Source organism: Odocoileus virginianus, unplaced genomic scaffold, assembly GCF_023699985.2.
Source record: "Odocoileus virginianus isolate 20LAN1187 ecotype Illinois unplaced genomic scaffold, Ovbor_1.2 Unplaced_Scaffold_5, whole genome shotgun sequence".
Lineage (NCBI taxonomy): Eukaryota > Metazoa > Chordata > Mammalia > Artiodactyla > Cervidae > Odocoileus > Odocoileus virginianus.
Genome location: NW_027224267.1, coordinates 898,207 through 922,269, shown reverse-complemented (window position 1 = coordinate 922,269; position 24,063 = coordinate 898,207). Strand labels below are relative to the sequence as shown.

The 24,063-nt window shown below is 54.9% G+C and overlaps 1 protein-coding gene across 3 annotated transcripts in view; it reads right to left on the bottom strand.

Annotated features, from left to right (window-relative positions):
• The window catches only part of ACOX3 (acyl-CoA oxidase 3, pristanoyl), a 50,431-nt gene extending 26,592 nt beyond the window's left edge, over positions 1-23,839 (bottom strand). For 2 of the 3 annotated variants that reach the window (XR_011485979.1, XM_070462446.1), the window contains exons 1-8: positions 23,681-23,839; positions 19,012-19,171; positions 18,453-18,686; positions 17,333-17,407; positions 16,746-16,835; positions 14,785-14,928; positions 7,458-7,546; positions 895-991 (exon numbers count right to left, since the gene is read on the bottom strand). Coding sequence is in view for 2 of the 3 variants with exons in the window: in XM_070462446.1 (XP_070318547.1) it covers positions 895-991; positions 7,458-7,546; positions 14,785-14,928; positions 16,746-16,835; positions 17,333-17,407; positions 18,453-18,686; positions 19,012-19,155 (873 nt within the window). In the remaining variant the exon portion in view is untranslated. The remainder of the gene's footprint in view (positions 1-894; positions 992-7,457; positions 7,547-14,784; positions 14,929-16,745; positions 16,836-17,332; positions 17,408-18,452; positions 18,687-19,011; positions 19,172-23,680) is intronic. The other variant, XM_070462445.1, reaches the window with a different exon arrangement.
• Positions 23,840-24,063: the final 224 nt, after the last annotated feature.

Below are 24,063 nucleotides of genomic sequence, written 5' to 3'. Positions count from 1 at the left end.
ACTCCACGGGAGCCGCTCTGCCTCCTGTCCCGGGGAGGGCTCGGGGTCTCCTCTCTGAGGTTCTGGTATTTCTTGACAGTGAGCCTGGGGTGAGAGCCCCGACCCCCTGTATGGGACCCCCGCAGTCGAGATAGTCTTCCTTCCATAATTTTGAGCCCTCTGTCTCCGCTGTTTCTAGGAAATGTCTCTGGGTTCTCTGCATCCCTGCCTGCCGCTTGCTTCACTGAAGTTCAACCCCGCTGGGTCGACCCCCTCCGCTGGCTTCTCTCGTCTGCCTCCACACTTCCGGGCTTCATATCACTGTTTCCTCTTCTGAATGGCCTCCTGTGTCACTTCCAGCCTCTCTCCTGATCAGCAGGTACTTGTCACGTTCACTGAAGCGCTGCTCTTGGCTCCGAGCAGCCTACGTGTGGCGTTGGGTCATCCCGGCCGTGGGTTCAGGACCGGGGGGGCTCAGCCACCCTGACCTGGCCAGGTCTGGAAGGGCCCAGAGCCGGGCCCCTACACGTCCACCCTCAATGAACTTCCGGGCGCAGTCAGTCCCAGATGCTAGAGGACACGGTCGCCCCCGCGGGTGCCCGGCCCAGCGGGCAACCCTTCCCTCTCCCCGCTGTGGGGAATAGCGCTGGTGGGGGCAGCCTCCTCAGCTGTAACCCCAGGGGGCTGGTGAGGATTGTGGGGGGATTTCATGCCTGGGACCCCGGGGGTGCGGTGGACCCAGGCGCCCCCTTCCTTGGTGGAGGCGCCAGGACCTGAGCCTGGAGAGGTTGGCACAGGCCTCCGGCTCCCGTGGCGACTCTCCTCCCCCACCAGCGGGGTGCATGTCCTGTGGACCCAGAGGGGCCGGTTTCCTCACCCACAGACTCCCCCACCCCGGCCTGGAGGCTCCGGTACCTTGACGTGGGTGATGTAGGCGCCCTCAGGGGTGACGTCTCCCGAGCGGTTCAGCAGGTCCCGGCGCGGAATCCTGACCTTATGGAACATGGCGAACCTGTGCGGGGACACGGCTTCTGGTTAAATGGGGGGATGGCCCCAGGGCTCACCTTCCCCTCCCGAAACCCAGTCAAATCAAAGTGAAGGACAGCTCAGAAGGTGATGTAACCCCCCAGAGACCAGAAAACCCCGAGAGCAAACTCAGGAGGGAAGACACGGGAGACCGGGTGTCTCAACAGATCTTTCTATCTGTGAAAGCAGGCTCTATCTGGTTTTTTATTTTTTGTAGTTTGTTGTTGTTGTTTGCTGCCCTGCATGGCTTGAGGGATCTTAGTTCCTGGACCAGGGGTTGAAGCCGGGCCTTCAGCAGTGAGAACATGGAGTCCTAACCACTGGACAGCCCTAGCTTTCCCCAAAAAAGCTTAAACAAAAACTGTAGTGTGAGTGGTGGGTTCTATATGAAACAAATTGGTCGCTGTCTGTTGGTAATGATGGAGACCCCCAACCCCCAGCTGCCCCTGGACACTCAGGTCACAGGGCCGCACACAGGCTCCTACTACGCTGGGAGGGAATGCCCTCGGCGTGGCTGGACAAGCCCGGATGACATCCTTCAGTAGGAAACGCGGACCTTCTTCCCAAATGTGAGGATCTCTGACTCTCGCGCTTGGACCCCGCACCAGAGTCCCCCACACGGGGCAACAGAGCCAGCAAACTGGGCTTCAGACCTCCCAAGTCAAGCAGAAGGATGAGCTGTCCCGTCGGGGCTCCAGATGCAGGGGTCAGCTCCCCTGAGCAGCTGGAGAACACGCCTGCGCACACATACCCAGGGGTCATGCATATGTCAGTAGTCAAAGGTATGTTCTATGGTTGTCAGGAAGGAAGCTCTACCTCACAGTAGTCCAGGGGCAAGGCTGTGCAGAGTACCGCGTGGTGCAGAAACTGCCAAACAAACACCCCAAACCATCTATGTCAACACTTGCTATAGCAGCTTGGGCTTCCCAGGTGGCACGAGTGGGAAAGAATTCGCCTCCAAGATAGTGAAGTCGCTCAGCCATGTCCGACTCTTTGCAACCCCATGGACTGTAGCCCACCAGGCTTCTCCATCCATGGGATTCTCCAGGCAAGAATACCAGAGTGGGTTGCCATTTCCTTCTCCAGGGGATCTTCCCGACCCAGGGATCGAACCCAGGTCTCCTGCATTGCAGGCAGACGCTTTACCTCTGACCCACCACAGAAGCCCAAAGTGATCTAGGAAAGTGAAAGTCGCTCAGTCGTGTCCAACTCTTTGCGACCCCATGGACTATACAGTCCATGGGATTCTCCAGGCCAGAATACTGGAGTGGGTAGCCTTTCCCTTCTCCAGGGGATCTTCCCAACCCAGGAATCAAACCCAGGTCTCCGCATTGCAGGCAGATTCTTTACCAGTTGAGCCACAAGGGAAGCCCAATACAGTACTCTTAAAAGACACAGGCTTGATCCCTGGGTTGGGAAGATCCCCTGGAGGAGGGCCTGGCAACCCACTCCAGTACTCTTGCCTGGAGAATCCCATGGACAGAGGAGCCTGGTGGGCTGCAGTCCATGGGGTCACAAAGAGTCGGACGACTAAAGCGGACACGACTCATGCACACAAGCATAGCGCCTTATCGGATTTCTAAGCATTTTCAGTGCCACACGCGACCCTCTCTTAGTGAACCACAGGAAGCAGTTCTGTGAGGGAGAGCAGCGCCCTTCGGAGAAGGCGGACGGCTCCTCGCCCCCAGCTCACCCCCAGCCCCTCCCCAGATCCCCAGGTCACGCACGGCACCCCCCCCACCATCCAGTCAGCATGCTCACCTCCACCTCCGACCCAACGTCCTCACGGTCTGTGCCTCTTCTGGCCTGATTTCCTCAACAGTCTCCACCTTGGTCTCTCCAGGCCCCACCTCGTCCCCACCCCGTCCCGCACACGGGGGCAAAGGCCTATTGCAAACTTCAGCTAGGGATGGTCACACCTGGCACAAGAACCCTGGATCCCTGGGACCAACAGAATCGAAACCCGCAGGAGGATGTGGTAAGCCCTCCGACAGGACCGCTGCCCACTCCTCGTGGCCCCCCGCCAGGCAGCATCTGCGTGCAACCTTCAAGCCGGCCAGGCCCTCTCCAGACAGGCAGGTGGGTCTTCTGAGCACTGCCACCTCCTCTGAGAGGCCTGCCACGCCTCCCCACCCCTCCCAATGATGAGCCCTGGGTGGTCCCACAGCACCACAAGACGGTGGTCCCATCCACGTTGCTCGCTGAGTCACCTGCTTCTCAATGGGAGCTAAGCCAACTTGTTATAAGGGGCCACGTGCCCGGAACCAAGCAATCAGGGTCATGGATGAGCCAGCCAGGAGTGAGACTTCATCCCCTGGGAGCCGGTACAGTCTGCACAGACCCCCAAGTCAGGGGAGAGCCTGGGGCTGACACAGCCCGTGCCCCGGGGAAGAGTCGAGGCCAGGGGCGGGGCATCTGGAGGCCCCTCCCAAATCCCTTCGGGATCTCCTAGGATTCTGCACCTCAGGCCACAAGGCCTCCGCCAGCATCCAGGCAAGGGGTCTCCCTCCCATGTCCAGAACACAGGCCCAGCCTGCGCGTCTGAACGCGCTGGCCTGGAGGCGGCCACGCGGCAGGCGTCTGTGGGGCTCAGACCCCTGCGTCCTGAGAACACCTGGCCGCAGTGCCGACGCCCCCCGTGTGGTCCAGCCCATTACTGGAAAGCCACGGGAAGCCGCGGGATGCTCTTCCAAGTCTGCTGCTGTGAACTCGCAGCACCCTTTTTAAGGAGTGGAAAATCTTCACCCGCCCCTGCCACTCGGGGGACAGAACCAGGCTGAATGTATTTATACTTGCAAAAAGAGTCGCCTGGGGTTTAACCGAAATCAGAATTTCACACGTTCTTTTCTGAGTCACAGACAGTCAACGCTGGCCAGCCTGAAGGCTGGAATCCCGTGTCCATGGAGGACACAGGTGTGTGTATGCGCGTGCGGTGGGTGGCAACGGGTATGACATGGGGATATGAACATGCAGTGTGTCTGGCTCCCTGGCCCTGCACCCCTTCCCTCCTGGACCCCCCACGTCAGGTCCTAACAATTTCCTTGCTCCGTGAGGCCATCCCAGCCCCAGCTGGGACCAAATGCTTCCCCGAGAGGCCACTGAGCAGGCGTGAGGAGGCCTGCAGCCCATCTTGAAGGTGAGGCTCAACGGCTCACCCGAGGGGTCTTTACTATCTTACTTTCAGAGTTATTTGACTAAAAGTAATCCACGTAATTAACACCTGCCTCTGATTTCTAGACAGGCTTGCCTTGTGGCTCAGCTGGTAAAGAATCCGCCTGCAATGTGGGAGACCCCAGTTTGATTCCTGGGTCGGGAAGATCTGCTGGAGAAGGGACAGGCTGCCCACTCCAGTGTTCCTGGGCTTGCCTTGTGGCTCAGCTGGTAAAGAAGTTGCCTGCATTTGAGTCAGTTCTAGTGAGGTGGATGAAAACTGGAGCCTATTATACAGGGTGAAGTAAGTCAGAAAGAAAAACACCAATACAGTATATTAATGCATATATATGGAATTTAGAAAGATGGTAACGATGACCCTATATGCGAGACAGCAGAAGAGACACAGATATAAAGAACAGACTTTTGGACTCTGTGGGAGAAGGGGTGAGATGATTTGAGAGAATAGCATGGAAACATGTCTATTACCATATGTGAAACTGATCACCAGTCCAAGTTCGATGCATGAAACAGGGCACTCAAAGCCGGGGCATTGGGACAACCCAGAGGGATGGGATGGGGAGGGAGGGGGGAGGGGGGTTCGGGATGGGGGACACATGTACACCCGTGGCTGATTCATGTCAATGTATGGCAAAAACCACAATATTGTAAAGTAATTAGCCTCCAATTAAAACAAATAATTAAGAAAAAAAGAATCAACCTGCAATGCGGGGGACCTGGGTTCGACCTCTGGGTTGGGAAGATCCCCTGGAGAAAGGAAAGACTACCCACTCCAGTATTCTGGCCTGGAGAGTTCCATGGACTGTACAGTCCATTGGGTCACAAAGAGTCGGACATGACTGACTTTCACTTCGCTGATTTCTAGACAGCCTTCTTGCAGACTCATGCACTCCTGTGATCCACCTACACATTGTTACTGCTTTTAAAAAAAAAAAAAAACAAGAGGTCTCTGGACAAAAAGTCACTCCATCACAGCACTGCCCTGCAAGCAGCGGGCAAGTGGGGGAAGCAGGGACTCAGATCCCGGGCGCCCTCTGCTGGGCATGTGCCCCCCGGCCAGGAGGGACAGCGGCGTGTCCAGCAAGGCGGGCCCCTGGCCCCATCCCAGCCCCAGCCCAGGGCAGGGGGTCTGAGGGGCCCCAGGCGCTACAGAACCTCCAAAGGCTCAGGGACCGAGTGCGGCTGCTTCCACGTCCTGTCCGCCGAGCATCCCCTTGGAACGGCTCGGAACGGCGACTCTGATCTCGGGGAGCCGCTCTGGGCCCGGCTTCGCGGTGGTCACCATGCTGCCCCCTGGCGGCCCCCCGGGCCGGCACGGCTGAGACTTACCGGCGCTGGCTCCTCCCACGTGACGCGTTTACTTGGAGGAGGGCCTTGGTGGCCGGGGGGGAAAGCTTCTGCCTGCAGTGTGGGACCCCGGGGCTCAGGCCCTGGGCGGGGAAGATCCCCTGGAGGAAAGGCATGGCGACCCACTCCAGTATTCGTGCCTGGAGAATCCCATGGACAGAGGAGCCTGCAGACCTACAGGCTATGGGGTGGCAAAGAGTCGGATACAACTGAGCTTTTTTTTTGCTTTGTCGGTGTGACTGTGTCTCCTGGGGCGGAGGTGGGGGCGCTGTAGTTAGACACAGTACTGCCTCTAAAGCAGGAGCTGACTGGGGGGGAACCAAGTGCAGAGCGTTTCACTGATGTCCTAAAACAAGGGTAAAGGTTCTAACTCGTAAAAACCAAGACGTACAGGACCGGGAACCCATGAGACCACCTGATGCCGCCCACAGACTGCAGGGACCCGGCGGCGCATGTGCACGGCTGGAGGGTCACCTCCCGCCGCCAGGCTGCATGTGGCCACACAGACCCGCTGTAGACACAGTGGCCGCACACACACTTTCTGGGCCCCGCGCTAGGGCACGCGGAGCTCAAAAGGGGACAGGGCCTTCCACCCCGCCGCTCGCATGGCCCCCTTGATGCCGCTGACCGCCCAGAGGACTAAGCGGCAAGTAGCCTGTCCCTGCCAGGGGCCCCCTGCGCCCGCACCAAGCCACGATGGACAGAACGACGCCCCCTCCCCACCAGGTAATTAACAGGTCTTCGAACAGGCCAGTGAGAGAGACGCTCAGAACTCTCGACGGGAATTAGTTAGACGGCTTGTGCGTGCGTGTGCCTGGTTTTGCTTTTTAACAATGTCCTGCCGTCTTCTCCTCTAGCTACAGTGAAAAATCGATGGTCCTCCCCTTCTCAGGCACAGGCTGGGGCCTCACCTGTTCTGAGGGTCCGAGTGGAGATTTGAGACACTCCCCAGGCCACCAGCTCCCCAGCTTACAGGGAGGGATAGCTGAACGGACCCTCAGGGTGCTGGGAGGCTGACCACCTGGTCCGGCTTCTGTCTGAGAGACGACCTGCCTCCTGATTTATATTCAAGACGACCAGAGTCAGGGTGACCACAGGGCTCCAACTATGGCCAGACATGCTCCTCTGTTCTCTGGCTCCCCACGAAGTGGCAGATATACAGACGCTCCTAAGATGCAACGTGACATACAGGACTAAGGAATCTCCCAGCTCTGCTTCCCCACAGGGAAGCATCTCAGGAGAACAGAAGGCGCAAAGCATCTCAGCCAGGCTTTCTGGGAGACGACAGGTGAGTCCTGCGCGAACGCTCAGCTGAGGGGCACCACAGGTGGCACACAGCTGGGAAGACACAGCCGGCCCCCAGGCAGGGGGCCACCACGGGGACATCACGGACCAGCAGGTAGGCCAGGAAAGCTGCTGAAGGTCAGCCCGAGAGGCAGAGGTGGCCCTGGGATCTGGACCCAACTCATTTCACTCTCAAACTCGTGCCCTGAATGAGCCGGAGAATCCCTCCGGGAGGCTGCAAGGCCCCTCCTGACATGGCTCCCCTGCCCACCTGCTCCCTGTCTAGCTCCCCAAGCCCAGGTCTCGTCTCAGACCACACTGCCCCCACTACCCCGAGCCCAGCTCTGCCCGCAGAGCGGCACGGGTGCGGGCTGGGCGCGGGCTGGGCGCCTGAGCTCCGGGCTGGGGGAGCATGCCGGGGCCATGGGCTGAGGACTCAGGGGCTCAGACCCTGACTCTGGGCTGAGAGCTGGCATGGCCACGGGCCAGAGGCAAGTTCGCTGCTCGGCATGCAGAGCCACTTAACAGCTCCTGAGGCTGGCCTTGGAGCAGAACCCAGCTCGTCCGGACACAGCCTGTCGTTCAGAAGTGCTGCGCGTCCTGCAGGGCGTGGGGGCGGCACTGAAGTCAAGTTCAAGGCCCAGACTCACCCGTTGTCCAGGCCGTTCTGCCCCAGCTTCTTCCCAATGTCGCCAACCATCACTCCTGGCATGGGAAGAAGGGTCTTCGGGTCCCGAATCTGCACAGACCACACACACAGAGATGACAGACGGCAGCTGTGAGGGCCACATGGAAAAGCAGATGGAAATGTCCAAGACCTCCCCCCACCCCGTGAACGAGCCACGGGGTGCTTGCGTGCAGCTGCCGCGGGTTAACCTGACCTCCTGAAACGTGGCCCCGCTGGGAGGGAGGGTGCTTGCAGGCATTAAGTGAGGATCTGGAGGGGAGACTGCCCTGGTTACCCGCAGGGGCCTGAATCCAACGGCCCGCGTCCTCCGAGGGTCAGAGGAGGAGAGGACACGGGGACAGGGGGCCACGTGCGGACGGAGGTGGAGACTGGTCGGAATCGGCTGCAGCCCAGCATCGGGGGTGTTGGCATAAGCGGGAAGAGGCGGGAGGGACCCTCCCTTTCAGCCTCTGGGCAGCGTGTGGCCTTTGTGACACCCCGACTTGGCCCCTCGTCTGTGGTACTGTGCTTGGTCACCATGGCCCCAGAACACTGGTCAGTGTGCTGTCTGGAAGACCCCAGGCACTGCCTATCCAGGCTTTAGATGCAGGACTTTCCATGGGGTGAAACGGGCATGACAAAGGGCCGGGCACATGTATGTGGGGATTATTTTTGTAAATGTCCACTGCCCCAAAAGTGAAAGTTGCTCAGTGTTGCCCAACTCTTTGCGACCCCATGGACTATACAGTCCATGGAATTCTCCAGGCCAGAATACTGGAGTGGGTAGCTGTTCCCTTCTCCAGGGGATCTTCCTGACCCAGGAATTGAACCGGGGTCTCCTGCATTGCAGGCGGATTCTTTACCAGCTGAGCCCCACCAGGGAAGCCCCAAATGAGCTGCCAACAAAGACAGTCACTGACACACACAGAGACGGCTGGCCAGCCGGTCCTCACACACGGCGTGATCTTTCTGCGGGTGGGATGCAATGTCCTTCTCGGGGACGCTCAGTGATTCCCAACCAGGCCCGACTCCATCGCCCTCCCCTCCTGACCAAGGGCCCTCAGCCACCATTTCTGGTGGTCACAAGTGGGGTCACTGCAGATGCCTACCGGGGGAGGGCCAGCAATGCTGCCCACACCTCACAGGTACAGGACAGCCTCGCAGTGTGGAATTAGCCTGCTCCCAGGGTCAAAAGCACCCAGGCTGCGAAAAAATCTGCATTAAAGAAGCACTGAATTTGTACTGTTTGGAATTTAGCTATTTGTATGAATTGCTGGCTTTTGTTCACTTCAGTGGAAGAGTTAGTTATCTTCATTGAACTTTATAATCCTGATAATTAAAATGAAATGGAATGCCAGTAACAAACAATAAGGCTTGGCAAAGATTCAGATAAAAACTCTTAAAAAAAAAATCTTGGGAATTCCCTGGGGGTCCAGTGTGAGGACTCTGCGCTTTCACTGCAGGGCATGGGTTCAATCCCTGGTTGGAGAACTAAGGGCCCACAAACAGTGCAGAGAGTTAAAAAAAAAAAGAAAAAAATTAAAAATATAAAAATTATTTTAAAAACCGTTATAAAGTAGACAATGGTTTTAAAAAGAGACTGATTTTTAAGGAATCGAACAGAAAACTACTGCTAATGCCAGTTTTCAGTTCATCTAGAAATAAATAACAAAGTCCTTACAAACTTCATGTTAACCTCTGGAACCAAGGAAAGGATACTCACTAAAGTCAAAAGCAGAATTAGGTAATTTTATCCTCCTCTCAAACATATTTAATTGTATCAACGTACATATAACATTTCCCACAATAACTGGAGACTGTCAATCATATAAGATACAATAAACCTGCAATAAAATACGACCTCGCCCTCGGATACACGCTGCTCCCTAGAAAGTGAACAGACTACAGGGAGACACTGCACAGAACAGGGAATAGAGCCAATATTTTATAATAGCTTTGTGAAAGTCGCTCACTCGTGTCCGACTCTTTGCCAGGCCAGAATACTGGAGTGGGTAGCTGTTCCCTTCTCCAGGGGATCTTCCCAACCCAGGGATCAAACCCAGGTCTCCTGCATTGCAGGCGGATTCTTTACCAGCTGAGCTACCAGAGAAGCCCAAGAATACTGGAGTGAGTAGCCTATCCCTTCTCCAGGGGATCTTCCTGACCCAGGAATTGAACCCAGGTCTCCCACGTTGCAGGTGGATTCTTTAGCAACTGAGCTATCAAGGAAGCCCATGACTTTGATAACTTTAAATAGAGTATAATCTATAAACTTCGAATCACTGTGTTGTGCACCTGAAACTAATACAGTTATAACAATAAAACACTGTAAGCCGATTACACCTCAATCTACAACACCTTTTTTAACCAAAGAAGAAGAAGTGTTGTGGTGGTGCTGCTGATGGGAGGCAGCTGGCGTGCAGGGCTCCCCTGAGCGGTGGGTCACGATGACCACAGCCGCCCCGTGGCGGGGACGGGGGGTGTACCACCTCATCCTCATGGACCACGACCACCAGGGAGAAGACTGTGTGTGAGGCTTCTGGAGCCATTGCTGCTGCCATCGTGGTGGCCTCCACCATCCCCGAGGTTCCGATCCTGCCAAAGAGGTACAGCAGGACAACCAGGGCGAGACAGGAGCTGGAGCCCCAGGGCCCCGAGCCAGCCGCCCCTCCTGCCCCGGGCCCAAAGAGCCACAGCAGCCGGCACCCCGCTGCCGTGACCCTCAGCCCTGCAGACGTCCAGGCGGGGACTCGGGGGCCCCCGCCCTGATGCTGTCTCAGCCACTGTCCAAACAGCTTTCCGTCAAGACTGAGCACAGTCCTCCTCTGGCAGTTTCTCTGTGAGCTCCTTCCAGTTAGGTCCAGGGGGCACATCTCTTTCACAAACCCACATCCCCAGCCCCATCCTGCCTGACTCCACCCTTGCTTTGTCCAGATCCCTGCCACCACCCTTCCAAAAAGCTGTGCTACGTTGGGAATCCACTGATCGGGGTTTCGCTGTCTCTCCAAACACAACAGCTAGACAGACGGGCAGGCAGACAGACAGATAGCCCGGGAGCCTCCTGGTCAGGAGTCAGGGGTCAAGACAGGCTCCTGAGAGGGGCTGCCCTGGGGTGACCACAGAGGAAGGGCCACATCCACAGCTCACAGAGCAAAATGTTCAGCCCCACAGTCAGGCACAAGGCAACTATCTTGGACCACTAACCACACGCCCAACTTGTTGCTTTATGACTTGTTCCGGCACTAAATGACTGCTAGCTGGCTCGTGATGATGGATCAGAACCCCTCTCCCTCTTTAAGAAAGGCTTTGGGAAAAACTCAATTCTTCTCCAAAGGTGTCTACTTCTTCTTTAGCAAAGAGTCAAAGACGAAGACAAGGGATGACCTTGAGGAAGACATGGGATGACCGTGAGGAAGACACAGGATGGTCTGTAGGATGAAAGCTTGCTGCAGTGTCCGCAGGCCTAGAACGAGCCTGGTGGTTGGTCACCACCTCCGTCCAGCCCCCAGCAAGGGGCTGGGTTAACCTTCACTCAGGCTCATTCTTGGCTATCCTCTATCTGGACACTGAGTAATCCTCTCTCCAGTTATCATCTCACCACTAAGGTCCAGCATTTGAAGGCCGATCAGATGACAGCTCTGTGTTACCTCTGCCCTTCCCGGTCACCTTGCCAGATTCAGGATATATTCCAAGTATTACAAGCACAAACTGTTCTTCCGGAGAGAACTCACCTGTGACTCCTTAGCCCATAGAAGAAGCTATTGACAGGGGAAAGCACTTTGGAATTCAGAAGACCTGCCTTCCAAGCCCAGCTTCCTGACTGTGTGGCCTTGGGAGAGTGACATGGACCCCTCCCCATTCCGTTTCCTAACATGAACTGGGACTAACGTCTGCCTCTGGGTGACCCAACAAGTCAGGGACTTAGTGAAACAGCTCAAGTGGGGCCTGGCACCCAGCAGATGCTTTACAAGTGGGAACCAGCAACTATCATGGCGGACTTCCTCCACTGCCAGACACACACTTGCTCCCATTTTAATGAATCAGAATATGTCTTAAAACTGATGGGTCCATTAACCAGGCTGCTTTTTCTCCCTGTCTCTCAAAAAGCTGTTTTCTAACCAATGGTGTATTTTACAATTGATGACATCCTGGACATAAGGTAATAAATTTGTTTCCTGCCACAGAAAAAAAAGAAAAACCGAGTATTAGTACCTAGAGAGTGTAAGTCACTACAATGTATTAAACTAATTCTGTTAAATTAAAAAAAAAATTACACTCTTCCACCTATCAGCTAATGACATATAGCATGTGTCGGGGGGGGCGGGGGGTGTTCAGTCGCTCAGTCGTGTCCAACTCTGCGACCCCATGGACTGTAGCCCACCAGGCTCCTCTGTCCATGCGGATTCTCCAGGCAAGAATCCTGGAGTGGGTTGCCATCCCCTGCCCCAGGGGATCTTCCCCACCTAGTGATCGAACCTGCGTCTCTTACATCTCCTGCACCGGCAGGTGAATTCTTTGCCATTAGCGCCATTCTTGTGATGACTTATTTCACCCTCTCTTTCCCAGAAGACGGTGAGCTCCACGAGGACAGGATTCACGCCGCCCTCAGGGCTGCACGGGAGACAGGCTAGGTGCCCGGAGAGCATGGGCTGGATGGAGGGGCAACAACACCTCCTGAGGGCTCACAGGGCAACGCGTAAGGGCATGCAGAACATCATGCGCGGCTCCACAATCTGAGAGACACACGCACCGGAAGACGCTGCCTTCGGGTCCGGTTTCCTATGCTCCAGAAGCAGGGTTTGGTGGCCTCAGGTATCAAAAAATACACACGGTCTGCCGGCGATCACTGTAAGCTGAAAACTAAGGACAGGAAGGAGCTCCCTGGTGTGCAGTGGTTACGACGCTGCACGTTCACTGCCGAGGGACGGGGTTCAATCCCCGGGCGGAGACCTGAGACCCCACAGTCCACGTGGTGTGGCCAAAATGAAATAAAAATAAGGGCATGAGCATCGGAGGAAATGGATCAAGCGGACGCCATGGAACTCAAACCCAAGCGCACAGAGGACGATGCTGTGAACGTGAAGACAATTACAGATCGAGAGGAAGCATCTGCACACCCTCTGTCTGAGAAGGCTGCCTGTGCGGACGCGTAAAGAACCCTCGTGACTCAGCAACAGAAACACCCGATTCAGAAGTGAACCAAGAGGCTCAGTGCACACACGGACAATGGCCAGACCACGTGGGAAAGCCGCGCTCTGACCATCAGCCCACAGCAGAGCCCAGGAACTCACAACAAGGCCCGGCCAAGGACTCGATCAGTAACTGGATCAATACCCGGACAAGGCCAGGACTCGATCAGTAACTGGATCAATAACTGGACAAGGCCAGGACTCGATCAATGACTGGATCAATACCGGACAAGGCCAGGACTCGATCAGTAACTGGATCAGTAACTGGATCAATAACCGGACAAGGCCAGGACTCGATCAATAACTGACGGCTCCCTCGTCGTCGTCCTGCTTCCGACACAGACTCAGTCAGAGAAGGCCCCACCTGACCAGTCCCCAGGATGCCGCTTCTTCTGGCAGCCGTGCCCAGCTCCCCCCAGGTCCCCAGCCCCCATCAGGCGCCCTGAGCTACCCTCTGCTCCACTAGGAAGCTCGCACAGCCCTCCGCCTGCCTCTGAGTCTCTGCCAAGCACAAGTTCAGCCAGCTCTGAGCAAATAGCCTTTGCTTTCACCATCCCGATTTGAACAGACATTTCTACCACGAAGATACAGAAACGGCCAACTGGAACGTGAAAATATGTTCCACACCGTTGGTTATTAAGAAAACGCAAATCAAAACCACAACCAGATACTGCTTCACAACTTCTAGGGTAGTTACGGAAAAAAAAAAAAATGGATAATAACCTGTGTTGGTGAGGATGTGGAACAATTAGACCCCTCAGCCCTGCTGGTGGATTATGTAAAACACTGGCAACCAGTATGGGATTCCATAAATAGTTCAACGCAGGGTGACCATAAGACCCGGCAATTCTTCTCCTGGGTACCAACCCCCCAAAAAAGACTGAGGACCCATGTACAGACAGACAGGACTCATGAATGTTGACAGTAACACCACTCCCAACAGCCAAAAGGTAGAAAGCGCCCAGCGTCCAGCAAAGGAGGAACGGACACACAAACTGTGGAGCAGCCACACAATGGATCATTCGGCCTCAGAAAGGAAGGGGGCTCTGGGGCAGGCTGCAGCGCAGATGAACTTCAGAGACATGCAAAGGGGACGAGGTCGGGCAGAAATGGTCACACAGTGCGTGACTCCTTTCTTACAGAACATCCAGAAGAGGCAGAGGCAGAAAGCAGCCAAAGGGCTGCCAGGCCAGGGCAGGGGGTGGCAGGGAGGGCGTGCTCCTTGGGTGTGGGGCTTCTGAAGAGGAGATGCTCTGAAACTAGAACAGCAGGACGTCGTGCACGCACTCACTGCCGCTAAACTGTTCACTTTCACATGGCTAGTCGTGCGTGCTTAGTCGCATCTGACCCTTTGCAACCCCACGGATGGTACAGCCTGCCAGGCACCTCTGTCCCTGGGATTTTCCAGCCAAGAATACTGGAGTGGGTTGCCATTTCTTCCCGACCCAGGGACCTAACCCGCGTCTCCTGCGTTGGCAGGCGGATCCCTTACTGCCGCACCACCTGGGAAGCCTGTGTATGTGACACGAATTCTTCTCTCGTGAGAGCCTCCCCACCGTCAGGAAAGTCTCAGAATAAAAATAAAAAATGTCAGAATGGGTTTGGGGATGGCAGGAGCTGGGTTTCATTCGGTATCCAGTCGGCCCGTGCACAAAGGTCCTGGGTGAACTTGGGGGCTCCAGGTCTGTGGACACTGCAGCCACCCTGGGCAGTGGGGAACGGGTCAGCCGGCTGTCCCAGGCACCCCCAACAGCCAGAGCTCTGTTTGTGACCTGGGAAGGGGCTACATGAAAACCCTCAAGTCAGACTTCGCCTCAGAACTCCTGGAGCCCCTCAGACCAGCTGCCAGAGCCTGGGCGTTGGCGCTCAGCAGGATGGAGACTCTCCCCGAGATGAGCTTGGGCTTGGGGTTTCTCAGCGGTAGCACCTCACATATGGGGCTGATCATTCTTCCGGGGGCGGGGGGGTGGTGGGTGGGTGTCCTGTGCACTATAGTGTTGAACTTTATGTAGTATGCGTCTGTACCCCTAAATGCCAGAATCACCCCTGCCCCCAGCTGTGATGAAAACATCTCCGGATGTGGCCAGAACCCCCCACCCCGGGGATGAAGCCTGCCCCTACCTGCACGAGAAAGGGGTGCAGCCCGTGACACTGGCCCCCCGGCGTGTACAGCTGAGCAAACACCACTGCGTGGGTAGCAGTCTTGCCCATGTTGCCAACCCAGAACTTGGCAGCTTCAAAATCGGGGGAATGGATGATGAATTCCTGCATGAGAGGGAAAAAAATGGACGTTAGAGACGGACGCACGCTGGAGTCTGCATCTCTTTGACACACTCAGTCTTCTCTGTTCGAAACCTTGGAGGTGTGAATAAGAACGATGGAAGGTTATTTCCTGTATGGCATGGGGAGCCCCATTTAAAAAAAAAAAAGCATATCCTGGGTCTTATGACTTAAAGAAGAACCTTCCTATGGAAGATGATGATGAACATGGCAAACAGTAAAACACGCTGCAAGCTGCCAACACCCCGACAGAGTTCACCCGTTCAGGGAGCCTTCCCCAAGCACAGATCGGGGCGGGGGACCCCTCCTCGCCTTCACACCTGCCTGATTCCCCACCCACTGCTGATTCGCCAAGTTCAGCTCCTGTCTATCCCCCCACAAGCTCCCCGGGAGCCCAGAAGCACAAGGTAGACAAGCACATAAATTTAAGAAGGAGCAGACAGGAGAGGACAGGTCCCCTGAGGACACGGCCCGGGGCCTGGGGAGGCAGGAGGGAGCAGAGGGAAGCAGGGCTGGGGGCTGCCCCCCGGGGAGGTCCCACCTGTTTGTGGGTGTCACCCAGCCAGCTGGCTCCCTCGAGCACACACCACTGCTCTCTCCTCCCCATCAACACGCTGCATCTCCCTGTCACTCGTGACATCAGGTAGTGATGCTCCCAGATGGGACCGGTCGTGCTGGTCCCATCCCATCCCTGCCCCACAGCCCCTGGCACAGCCAGTTTCTCCACGCTGGTGATGGGACTGCTTGCTCTCAGCCCGTGGGGTGTGGCTGACCCTTGTCTCTGCTCCCAGGCACCACCAGCAGCCTGCAGGGCACCCACTGTGACCCGCGCCCCCCACCACCCCTGTTCTTCCAGGGGCTTCTCAGGTTCATCCTCTTACACCCCCTGCCCACATCGCCTTCCGCACACCCAGCCCACCTGTCCCATGAATAAACACACGGTGAGCAGACACATTGGGCAAGGCTTCACCCTGCTGCACGCAACTCAGCCAAACCACACGCACCAGTCGGCGGAAGGGCCGCAGGTTCCCAAGACACAGGACCCCTGAGGAAGGGGCAGGAGGATGTGGCCATCTGGGAGATGTGGGGGCCAAGAAGCCCAACACCAGTGACGGGAGAGGGGCGGCAGGACGGGGAGCGGCACAGACCACGGGTTCCCCGCACGGCCCGTCCTCTCCCCCGCGCCCTGCTGCACAGACCAGCCGACACACCACGCCGCTGTCTGCTCACGGACTGGCCTCCTCTGGGACACGAGCTCCCTCCCCGAGGACTGCCGGGTCCCCACGGCACTAAGGACCGAGCCCGCACAGAGCGGCCTTCAACGCACAGCGCGAAGCGGGGCCGGCCACACAGGGGCCACGGAGCGTCCACGGGTGCAGGAGCGGCCACGGGACCAGAGGGGCTGGGCTGCCGTCCCGAGAGCCTGGCCCCACACGGGGCACAGGGGGCAGGCCGCTAGAGAGGGACGACGCTCAAGGCGAACCTGTGTTCCTGTCTGCCCCATAAAACACGAGCAGCTGCAATGTTCACGAATCGCACACCAGGTAAACCCAGATTTTATAAAAAGACAGCCTGCGCCCTCGCCTCATTCACAACCTACCCAAGTCCAACCCACAGCAGACGCCCGGGTGCGGCCAGGCTTCACCGCTCACAACCTTCATCTCCTAAGCTCTGCTGTTCACAGCGTGATGGATCTCGGAGTGCACTTTTAGGCAAGAGCCAGGTTTCTTGGTCTAATTATGTGACAACACCAGGTTTCACGTGCTCGAAGCCTAGAGACAGCACGGGTGGGTATCACCTACCTGGGTGGTGGGGTCGTAGTGAGCGGTTGTCCGCATGCCCTTGGTGTTACTCCCATGACTCACTTCCGTCAGAGCAAAACATCCAAAAATCTAGCATGGAAACAGAGAATGTGGTCAGGTGAAAAGGCCCTTTCTGCACCTTCCTGGAGGGATCCTGCCGCCAGGCCTCCTTTTTGGCCCAGACCACCAACCAAAGCCCTCAGTTTCCATTTCCTGCCTGACGCCCAGCAGGCTCACTGAGGCAGCCTGCCACCGGCTGCAGCTCCCGCCTGGGGGGTGGGCAGCCGGCAGAGGGCTGATGGGGGCCTGGCTAAGTCAGCAAAGTGGCTAAGGGCAGCTCTCAGCTGCAGAAGAAAACGAAGGTGCTACTTCGATAAGAAAAAGTTCAGTTCCTATCATGCTAGGAATCCGGCACGGCCCAGTCTGGTAGAGAACAGCATGAACTGTTTGGCGAGCAGCCCCAGCACAGCATGAAGGGAGAGGAGAGGCCCCCCACGTGCAGACCCTCTGCGGCAGTGCGCCCTCCCCACCCATCTCCAAGGAGAGCAGGTGACAGGACACGAGCTCACACGTGAACCCCAGCTAACCTCCATACTCAAGACCTTCGGAAGGTATCTGAAGTGTTGTTCGGAACCGGAGCTGTAAATCGCGAATCCAAAAGTCTGAAAATACAACATCACCATGTAAACAGGTGGAAGCTAAGGCGTGCTGCCACTCTGGGACTTTACCCCCACTTCCTACTCTGACACACACACACACACACCCAGCCCCCGGCACCACACCAGCCCCCAGGAAGGGCTCCAGCTTCCCAGACAAAGCAGCACTGGGGTCCACGGCCCAAGGTAGACCCTAGGACTCAGCTGCCTGGCCTTGCGCTCACAGAGTGACAAGACCCGGGTCCTTGTCACAAGCCATTTACGTGCATTGAACAGGACCAGGAGAGGGTCCATGAACACCAAGGGGGTGGGAGTGGAGGGCGGGGGGACGAGAGTGTGGGATGGGCAAGGCAAGCCCACCTTTCTTTGAGACAGCACATGGATGACACCACCTTCCCAAGTTTATCTCCACCCGCGTATCAAAGAAGCAGAAAAACAGGCTTCACCTTTGACCTATTTTCCCTCCTTCCCTTCCTTCCACTTATCATGATTTTTCATATAACAGTCCCAGAGCTGCTATTTCTATCGAGTTTTAACTGCGTTGCATTATTCAAGCACTGACGTGTGTAAGTCTGCATAAACAGCTGAAAAAAACTGGGCTTTTTTCACTACAAGTCACAAGGTCTACCCACATATTTTCATCTCTGCTTTTGTTTTTTCACAAATTTTCTTTTTTTTTTTTTTCCTCTTTATTTATTTTGGTGCAGCACGCGAACTCTTAGTTACAGCTTGTGGGAATCTAGTTCCTGACCAGCAATCAAACTCAGGGCCCCATGCGCTGAGAACATGGAGTCTTGGCCACTGGACCCCCAGGGAAGTCCCTCATCTCTGCTTCTGTTTCCTTTATCATTTTCTAGAAATCTCTTTAAGTGAACGTTTCCCAAATGCACAAGTCTCACAGAGCTCTAGAAGTGGGCAAATGCTGCCAACCAGCAAACCACAGAGGCAACTGCCGAGCGCATCTCAGGCTCGGTGGACGGAGCGCTGCTGAGCCCCGGCACAGCGTGGGACGGGCCCCTCTCCGCTCCTCCCCTCTGCCGGGGCAGCTCACCAGCACGTGCAGGAAGAACTTGGAGGCCAGGGACCAGTCGTACATGCCCAGGCATTCGATCAGCGCCAGGACCTTCGGCAGGCTGCCCAGCACGTCCCCCATGGGGAGGAAGTCGTACTCGAAGATCCTCTTACAGCGCAGGAAGTTCAGCTCCTGGTACTTCTCCACAGAGAGCCAGCTGCCACGGCGATGGGCGAAGAGGGGGTCGTTCTCCAGAGCTGAGAAGATGGTTTTCTGGAAATGCAGCAGGCAGGGAACAGTGGATTTGGAGGCAAAGTACGTCATTTTTTCACTAAGCTCTGGCTTACATGGCCTTCTCAAGGCCACGGGCTGCCTCGGGTGGGCAGTCTAACCCAGAAACACAGGAACAGAGATGAGACTCCTTCTCAGGGGAGAGCGGAAGGTACCAGGCTTAGGAAGCCCAGTTTGTCTGTGTCCATTCATTCCAGGCTCCCGAGAGTTCCCCGAGGACCCCGCCATCTTTCTGCTGATGAACCAGGAGCCCAGCAGAGCCCCCCCGCGCCACTGAGGCCCCCAGCGGCCACCAGCCCAGCCTCACCTTGTAGCGCAGGATGTCCTCGCCCTCCCAGAACAGCACCAGCTCCTTCCAGGGGAACGAAGCGCGGGCGCGGGCCACGTGCAGGGGCCCCTGGGGCGGGTCCAGCAGCATGGGGCCATCACTGCTCTCCCTGACGGGCACCATCGTTCCCGGCCGCCGCCTGCACAGACACACGGCCCGAGTCAGCGCGCCCTTCTCACGCCATCACCGTGCCGCGGGATGCGAAAGACAGACAGACCAGCTCTGATCACAAAGGAAAGGGCAGTGGGGACGACCCCACACAGCTGGTGTCCACTCTCCCAGGAGAGGGCGGGAGGCGAGTGCTCTGGCCTCCACTCCTGCAACGAGGTGACCAAGAGTCAGACGGGGGCCCAGAGCAGCCCTATGGCCGGCCCTGTGAAGCGCTCAGCGTGGCCAGAGGATGCCTCACTTGCCCAGAGCCACCAGACCCGCAGCCCGGGAAGCCTCACCCTGGAGCTCTGGCCGGCCCGCTCCAGCCACACCCCTGGAGTCCCCCTGAGCCGACCTGGACGGGGGATGTCTTCAGAGTCTGTGACTCTACTTGACACAGAAGCATCTGGCTTCCCACTAACAGAGCAACCTAGCTCTCTTGACCAAAGGATCATTCTGGAATTTACTGAGCAGACTAGCTCCTTCTCTGGTGTCTGGGTCAATGAAGGCAGGGATGGGAGGGGCTTGTGAACAAAGACCCAGAGAGACACCAAGAGAGCAGAGTCCTGCGTGTGGACCCCCAGGGCAACTCTTTAAGGTCCAGGAGAACATTTAAATCCTGTAGTTAAACATGAGGATAGTCTGGGAGGTCGAACTCTGAGTATGATGGTCAACACTGCTGACACACAATGGGAAAGTGGTCAGTCTGACTGGCGAGACCCTTGTGTCTTCCGGGTGAGGGGGAAGGATCCGCAGGGCACACGTGAGGACCTGCTCGAGTCAGATAGCTTCCCTGGTGGCTCAGACAGTAAAGAATCCACCTGCAATGCAGGAGACCTGGGTTCGATCCCTGGGCTGGAAAGATCCCCTGGAGAAGGGAATGGATTCGACCCCTGTGTTGGGAACATCCCCTGGAGGAGGGAATGGCTACCCACTCCAGTATCTGGCCTAGAGAACTCCCTGGAGAGAGGAGCCTGGCGGGCTACAGGCCATGGGGTTGCAAACAGTCGGACATAACTGAGCCACTTTTATACCTTGTGTATCAGAGACTGTGCCCTCGACAGACAGCAGCTTATTCCATCTCTTAAACTGTAGAGCAGGTTCTACTGGCCCTCTAAAGGATGCAAGAACCCCAACTCAGAGAAGCTCGCTGTCTTTTGTAAGCTCCCACCACTGAGAAGTGGCAGAGGGGGAAGCTCAGAACACGAGCCCTGGGCAAGCTCTTTAGCAATCACTTTAAGATACTGAGAGGACTTCCCTGGTGGTCCAGTGGCTAAGACCCCATGCTCCTGATGTAAGGGAAATGGGTTTGATTCCCAGTCAGGGAGCTAGCTCCCACATGCCACAACTAAAGATATGTACAACCAAATATAAATAAATTAAAAAAAAAAAGATGCTGAGAAAGAAGCACAGACTAAATCCAGAGCAAGCAGAAAGCAAGTAGACAAAAGACTAGAGCAAGAAGTATGGACTAGAAAAGAGAAAATCGGCAAAAACAAAAGTTGGTTCATGGAAAACACTGACAAAACTGACAAACCTTTAGCTTGATTGACCCAGTTAAAAAAAAAGAGGGAAAACACAAATTCCTAACTTGAGGGACCAAAGCGGGACTATTACCACCAACCTTAAAGAAATAAAAAGGATTCTAAGGGAATACTATGAACCACTGTATGCCAACAAGTAAGATAACTTCCGTGAAACTGACAAGTTCCTAAAAAGACACAATCTACCAAAACTGACTCATGAAGAAATGGAACATGAGATCAGATCCATTAAGAAGAAAGAGACTGAATTAGGAATCAATACCCACAAAGAAAAGCCAGAGGGCTTCCAGTGTGAACTCTACCAAATATTTAAAGAAGAAAAATAAAAATTTACGAACTCTTACAAAAAAATAGAAGAGGAGGGAACACACCTATAAAGCGCTCCATTAAGCCAGTATTACATTGAAACCAAAGAGATGACAAGAAAACTGCAGACTAATATCCCTCATGAATATAAATGTAAAAATCCTCAATAAATCTTGCAAAGTGAATCCAGCAACATATTAAAAAGATTATGCATCACAACCATATGAGATATATCCCAGGAATGTAAGGTTGACTCAACATTTGAAAATCAATTCACATAATACACCATATCAACAAAATAAATGGACAAAAAGTACAAGATCATATCAATAGATGCAGAAAAGCGTGTGACAGAATCGAACATCCTTTCATGATAAAAACTCAACAAACTAGAAATAGTTTGATAAAACTATTGAAGCTGATAAAAGACATCTACAAAAACCCTCTAGCTATCATTGTCCTTAACTATAAAAGACTTAATGCCTTGCCCCCAAAATTAGGAATAAGACAAGGATGTCCACTCTACCACATCTAGTCAACACTGTACTGGAAGTGCTAGCCAATGCAATCAAGCAAAAAATGATATAAAAGGCATCCAGATTAGAAACCTATCTCTACCTGCAGATGACATGATTTTGTACAGAAATTCCTAAGAAATCCACTAAAAAACTATTAGGATTAATAGATCAGTCTATCCAGTTTGCAGGGAACAAGATCAGTAAGCAAAACTCAGCTGATTCCTATACACTAACAGTGAACAACTCAATAATGAAATTAAGAAAACAATTCTATCTATGACAGCATCAAAAATGATAAAATACTTGGAATAAACTCAACAAAACAAGTGTAAAACTTATACTCAGAAAACTACAAAACATTTTTTTTTAGGGTTAGTTGACCTATAAACCCAAGTGCCAGCCTGGAAGTCCTCTCTGCCCCCGTCCCAGAATCCAATTAGTTACCAAACCCCTCCCTCATTGCACCTCTCTAATACCAAACAACAGACTGCTTCCAAATAGGAAAAGGAGCACGTCAAGGCTGTATATTGTCACCCTGCTTATTTAACTTATATGCAGAGTACATCATGAGAAATGCTGGGCTGGAGGAAGCACAAGCTGGAATCAAGATTGCCGGGAGAAATACCAATAACCTCAGATATGCAGATGACACCACCCTTATGGCAGAAAGTGAAGAAGAACTAAAGGGCCTCTTGATGAAAGTGAAAGAGGAGAGTGAAAAAGTTGGCTTAAAGCTCAACATTCAGAAAACTAAGATCATGGCATCTGGTCCCATCACTTCATGGCAAATAGATGGGGAAACAGTGTCAGACTTTATTTTTGGGGGGCTCCAAAATCACTGCAGATGGTGACTGCAGCCATGAAATTAAAAGACGCTTACTCCTTGGAAGGAAAGTTATGACCAACCTAGATAGCATATTAAAAAGCAGAGACATTACTTTGCCAACAAAGGTCCATCTAGTCAAGGCTATGGTTTTTCCAGTGGTCATGTGTGGATGTGAGAGTTGGACTGAAGAAAGCTGAGTGCCAAAGAATTGATGCTTTTGAACTGTGGTGTTGGAGAAGACTCTTGAGAGTCCCTTGGACTGCAAGGAGATCCAACCAGTCCATTCTAAAGGAGATCAGTCCTGGGTGTTCATTGGAAGGACTGATGTTGAAGCTGAAACTCCAATACTTTGACACCTCATGTGAAGAGTTGACTCATTGGAAAAGACCCTGATGCTGGGAGGGATTGGGGGCAGGAGGAGAAAGGGACGACAGAGGATGACATCACGGACTCAGTGGATATGAGTTTGAGTAAACTCTGGGAGTTAGTGATGGACAGGGAAGCCTGGTGTGCTGCAATTCATGGGGTCGCAAAGAGTCAGACACGACTGAGCGACTGAACTGAATACCAAATAAATCCTATCCTTTCTCTTTGAGCTCAAGAAATCTTATTCTAACAACCTCCAGTTATTGAGCAAACATTGACTGTGGGTGGAGCAGCTGCTTTCCAGATGCTAGGAACCGCAGAACAATCAGTACTCTCACCTTCCAGGTGATGAAAGCAAATGTGTTAGTAAAGAAGATTGTCCAGGGCCTTAACGACCTCAGTCCAAACTCCAGAATCCTAAGCCACCGACATTACTGCATGATGTTACACACAAGTATCTGAAGCCAGACACCTGGCGTCAGATTCCAACTTTAGAGCTTAGGCGTGGAGCGAACTTGGCAAAGTCACTTCACCTGCCTGGCGGGTGGTGACAAGGGCCAGGCTGATCCTGCATGGCCGGTCGGCTGTTACCACTCACTGGGACGCCTAGAGCATTTACAGGCACGGAACGGAACGGAACGTCTATACCATTTGGGGGGTGGGGGGGCGGAGGCATCTATACCATTTGGGGGGGCGCAACAGTCGCCTTCAGACAATTTCAGAAGGGGCCCTAACATGCAGACCCGACCATGCTCCCGCCGCTAGGTGACAGCTGTCCTCTGACCTCAGGGGACAAGTGTCTGAACTCCTCAATATACATCTCGCGCGTTTACCTGCCCGGCCGCCTGCCCTCGCAGCCTCTGCGCTCAGCAGTTCCTGAAGAAGACGCGTTTGTCCCCCACCCCACCCCGACCTTTGCACGCGCCACCCCCGCGTACCCTCTGGGCGAAGGCGGGCTGGACTTTCAGACGTCGCCGGGCCCTCCGATCGCGGTCCCCGCACCGCCCCGCGAACACACGGCAGGCTCCCAACGCCGGTCTCCCGGAAGACCACCCGGATCCAGGAACCTGGGGAGCGCGCGCGCAGCCGCAGACAGGCCCTGCGTCCCGACCCCGGGCCTGACGTCATCGCGGCCGCCGCTGCGCCCTGTCACCCGGGAGACGCAGGACGCCTGCGCGAGCCCTGCTGCTGGAAAGTGGAAGTGAACGTTGCTCCGTCCTGCCCCACTCTTTGCGACCAGAGCAGAATTCTCCAGGCCAGAATACTGGAGTGGGTAGCCGTTCCCTTCTCCAGGGGATTTCCCAACCCAGGGATGGAACCC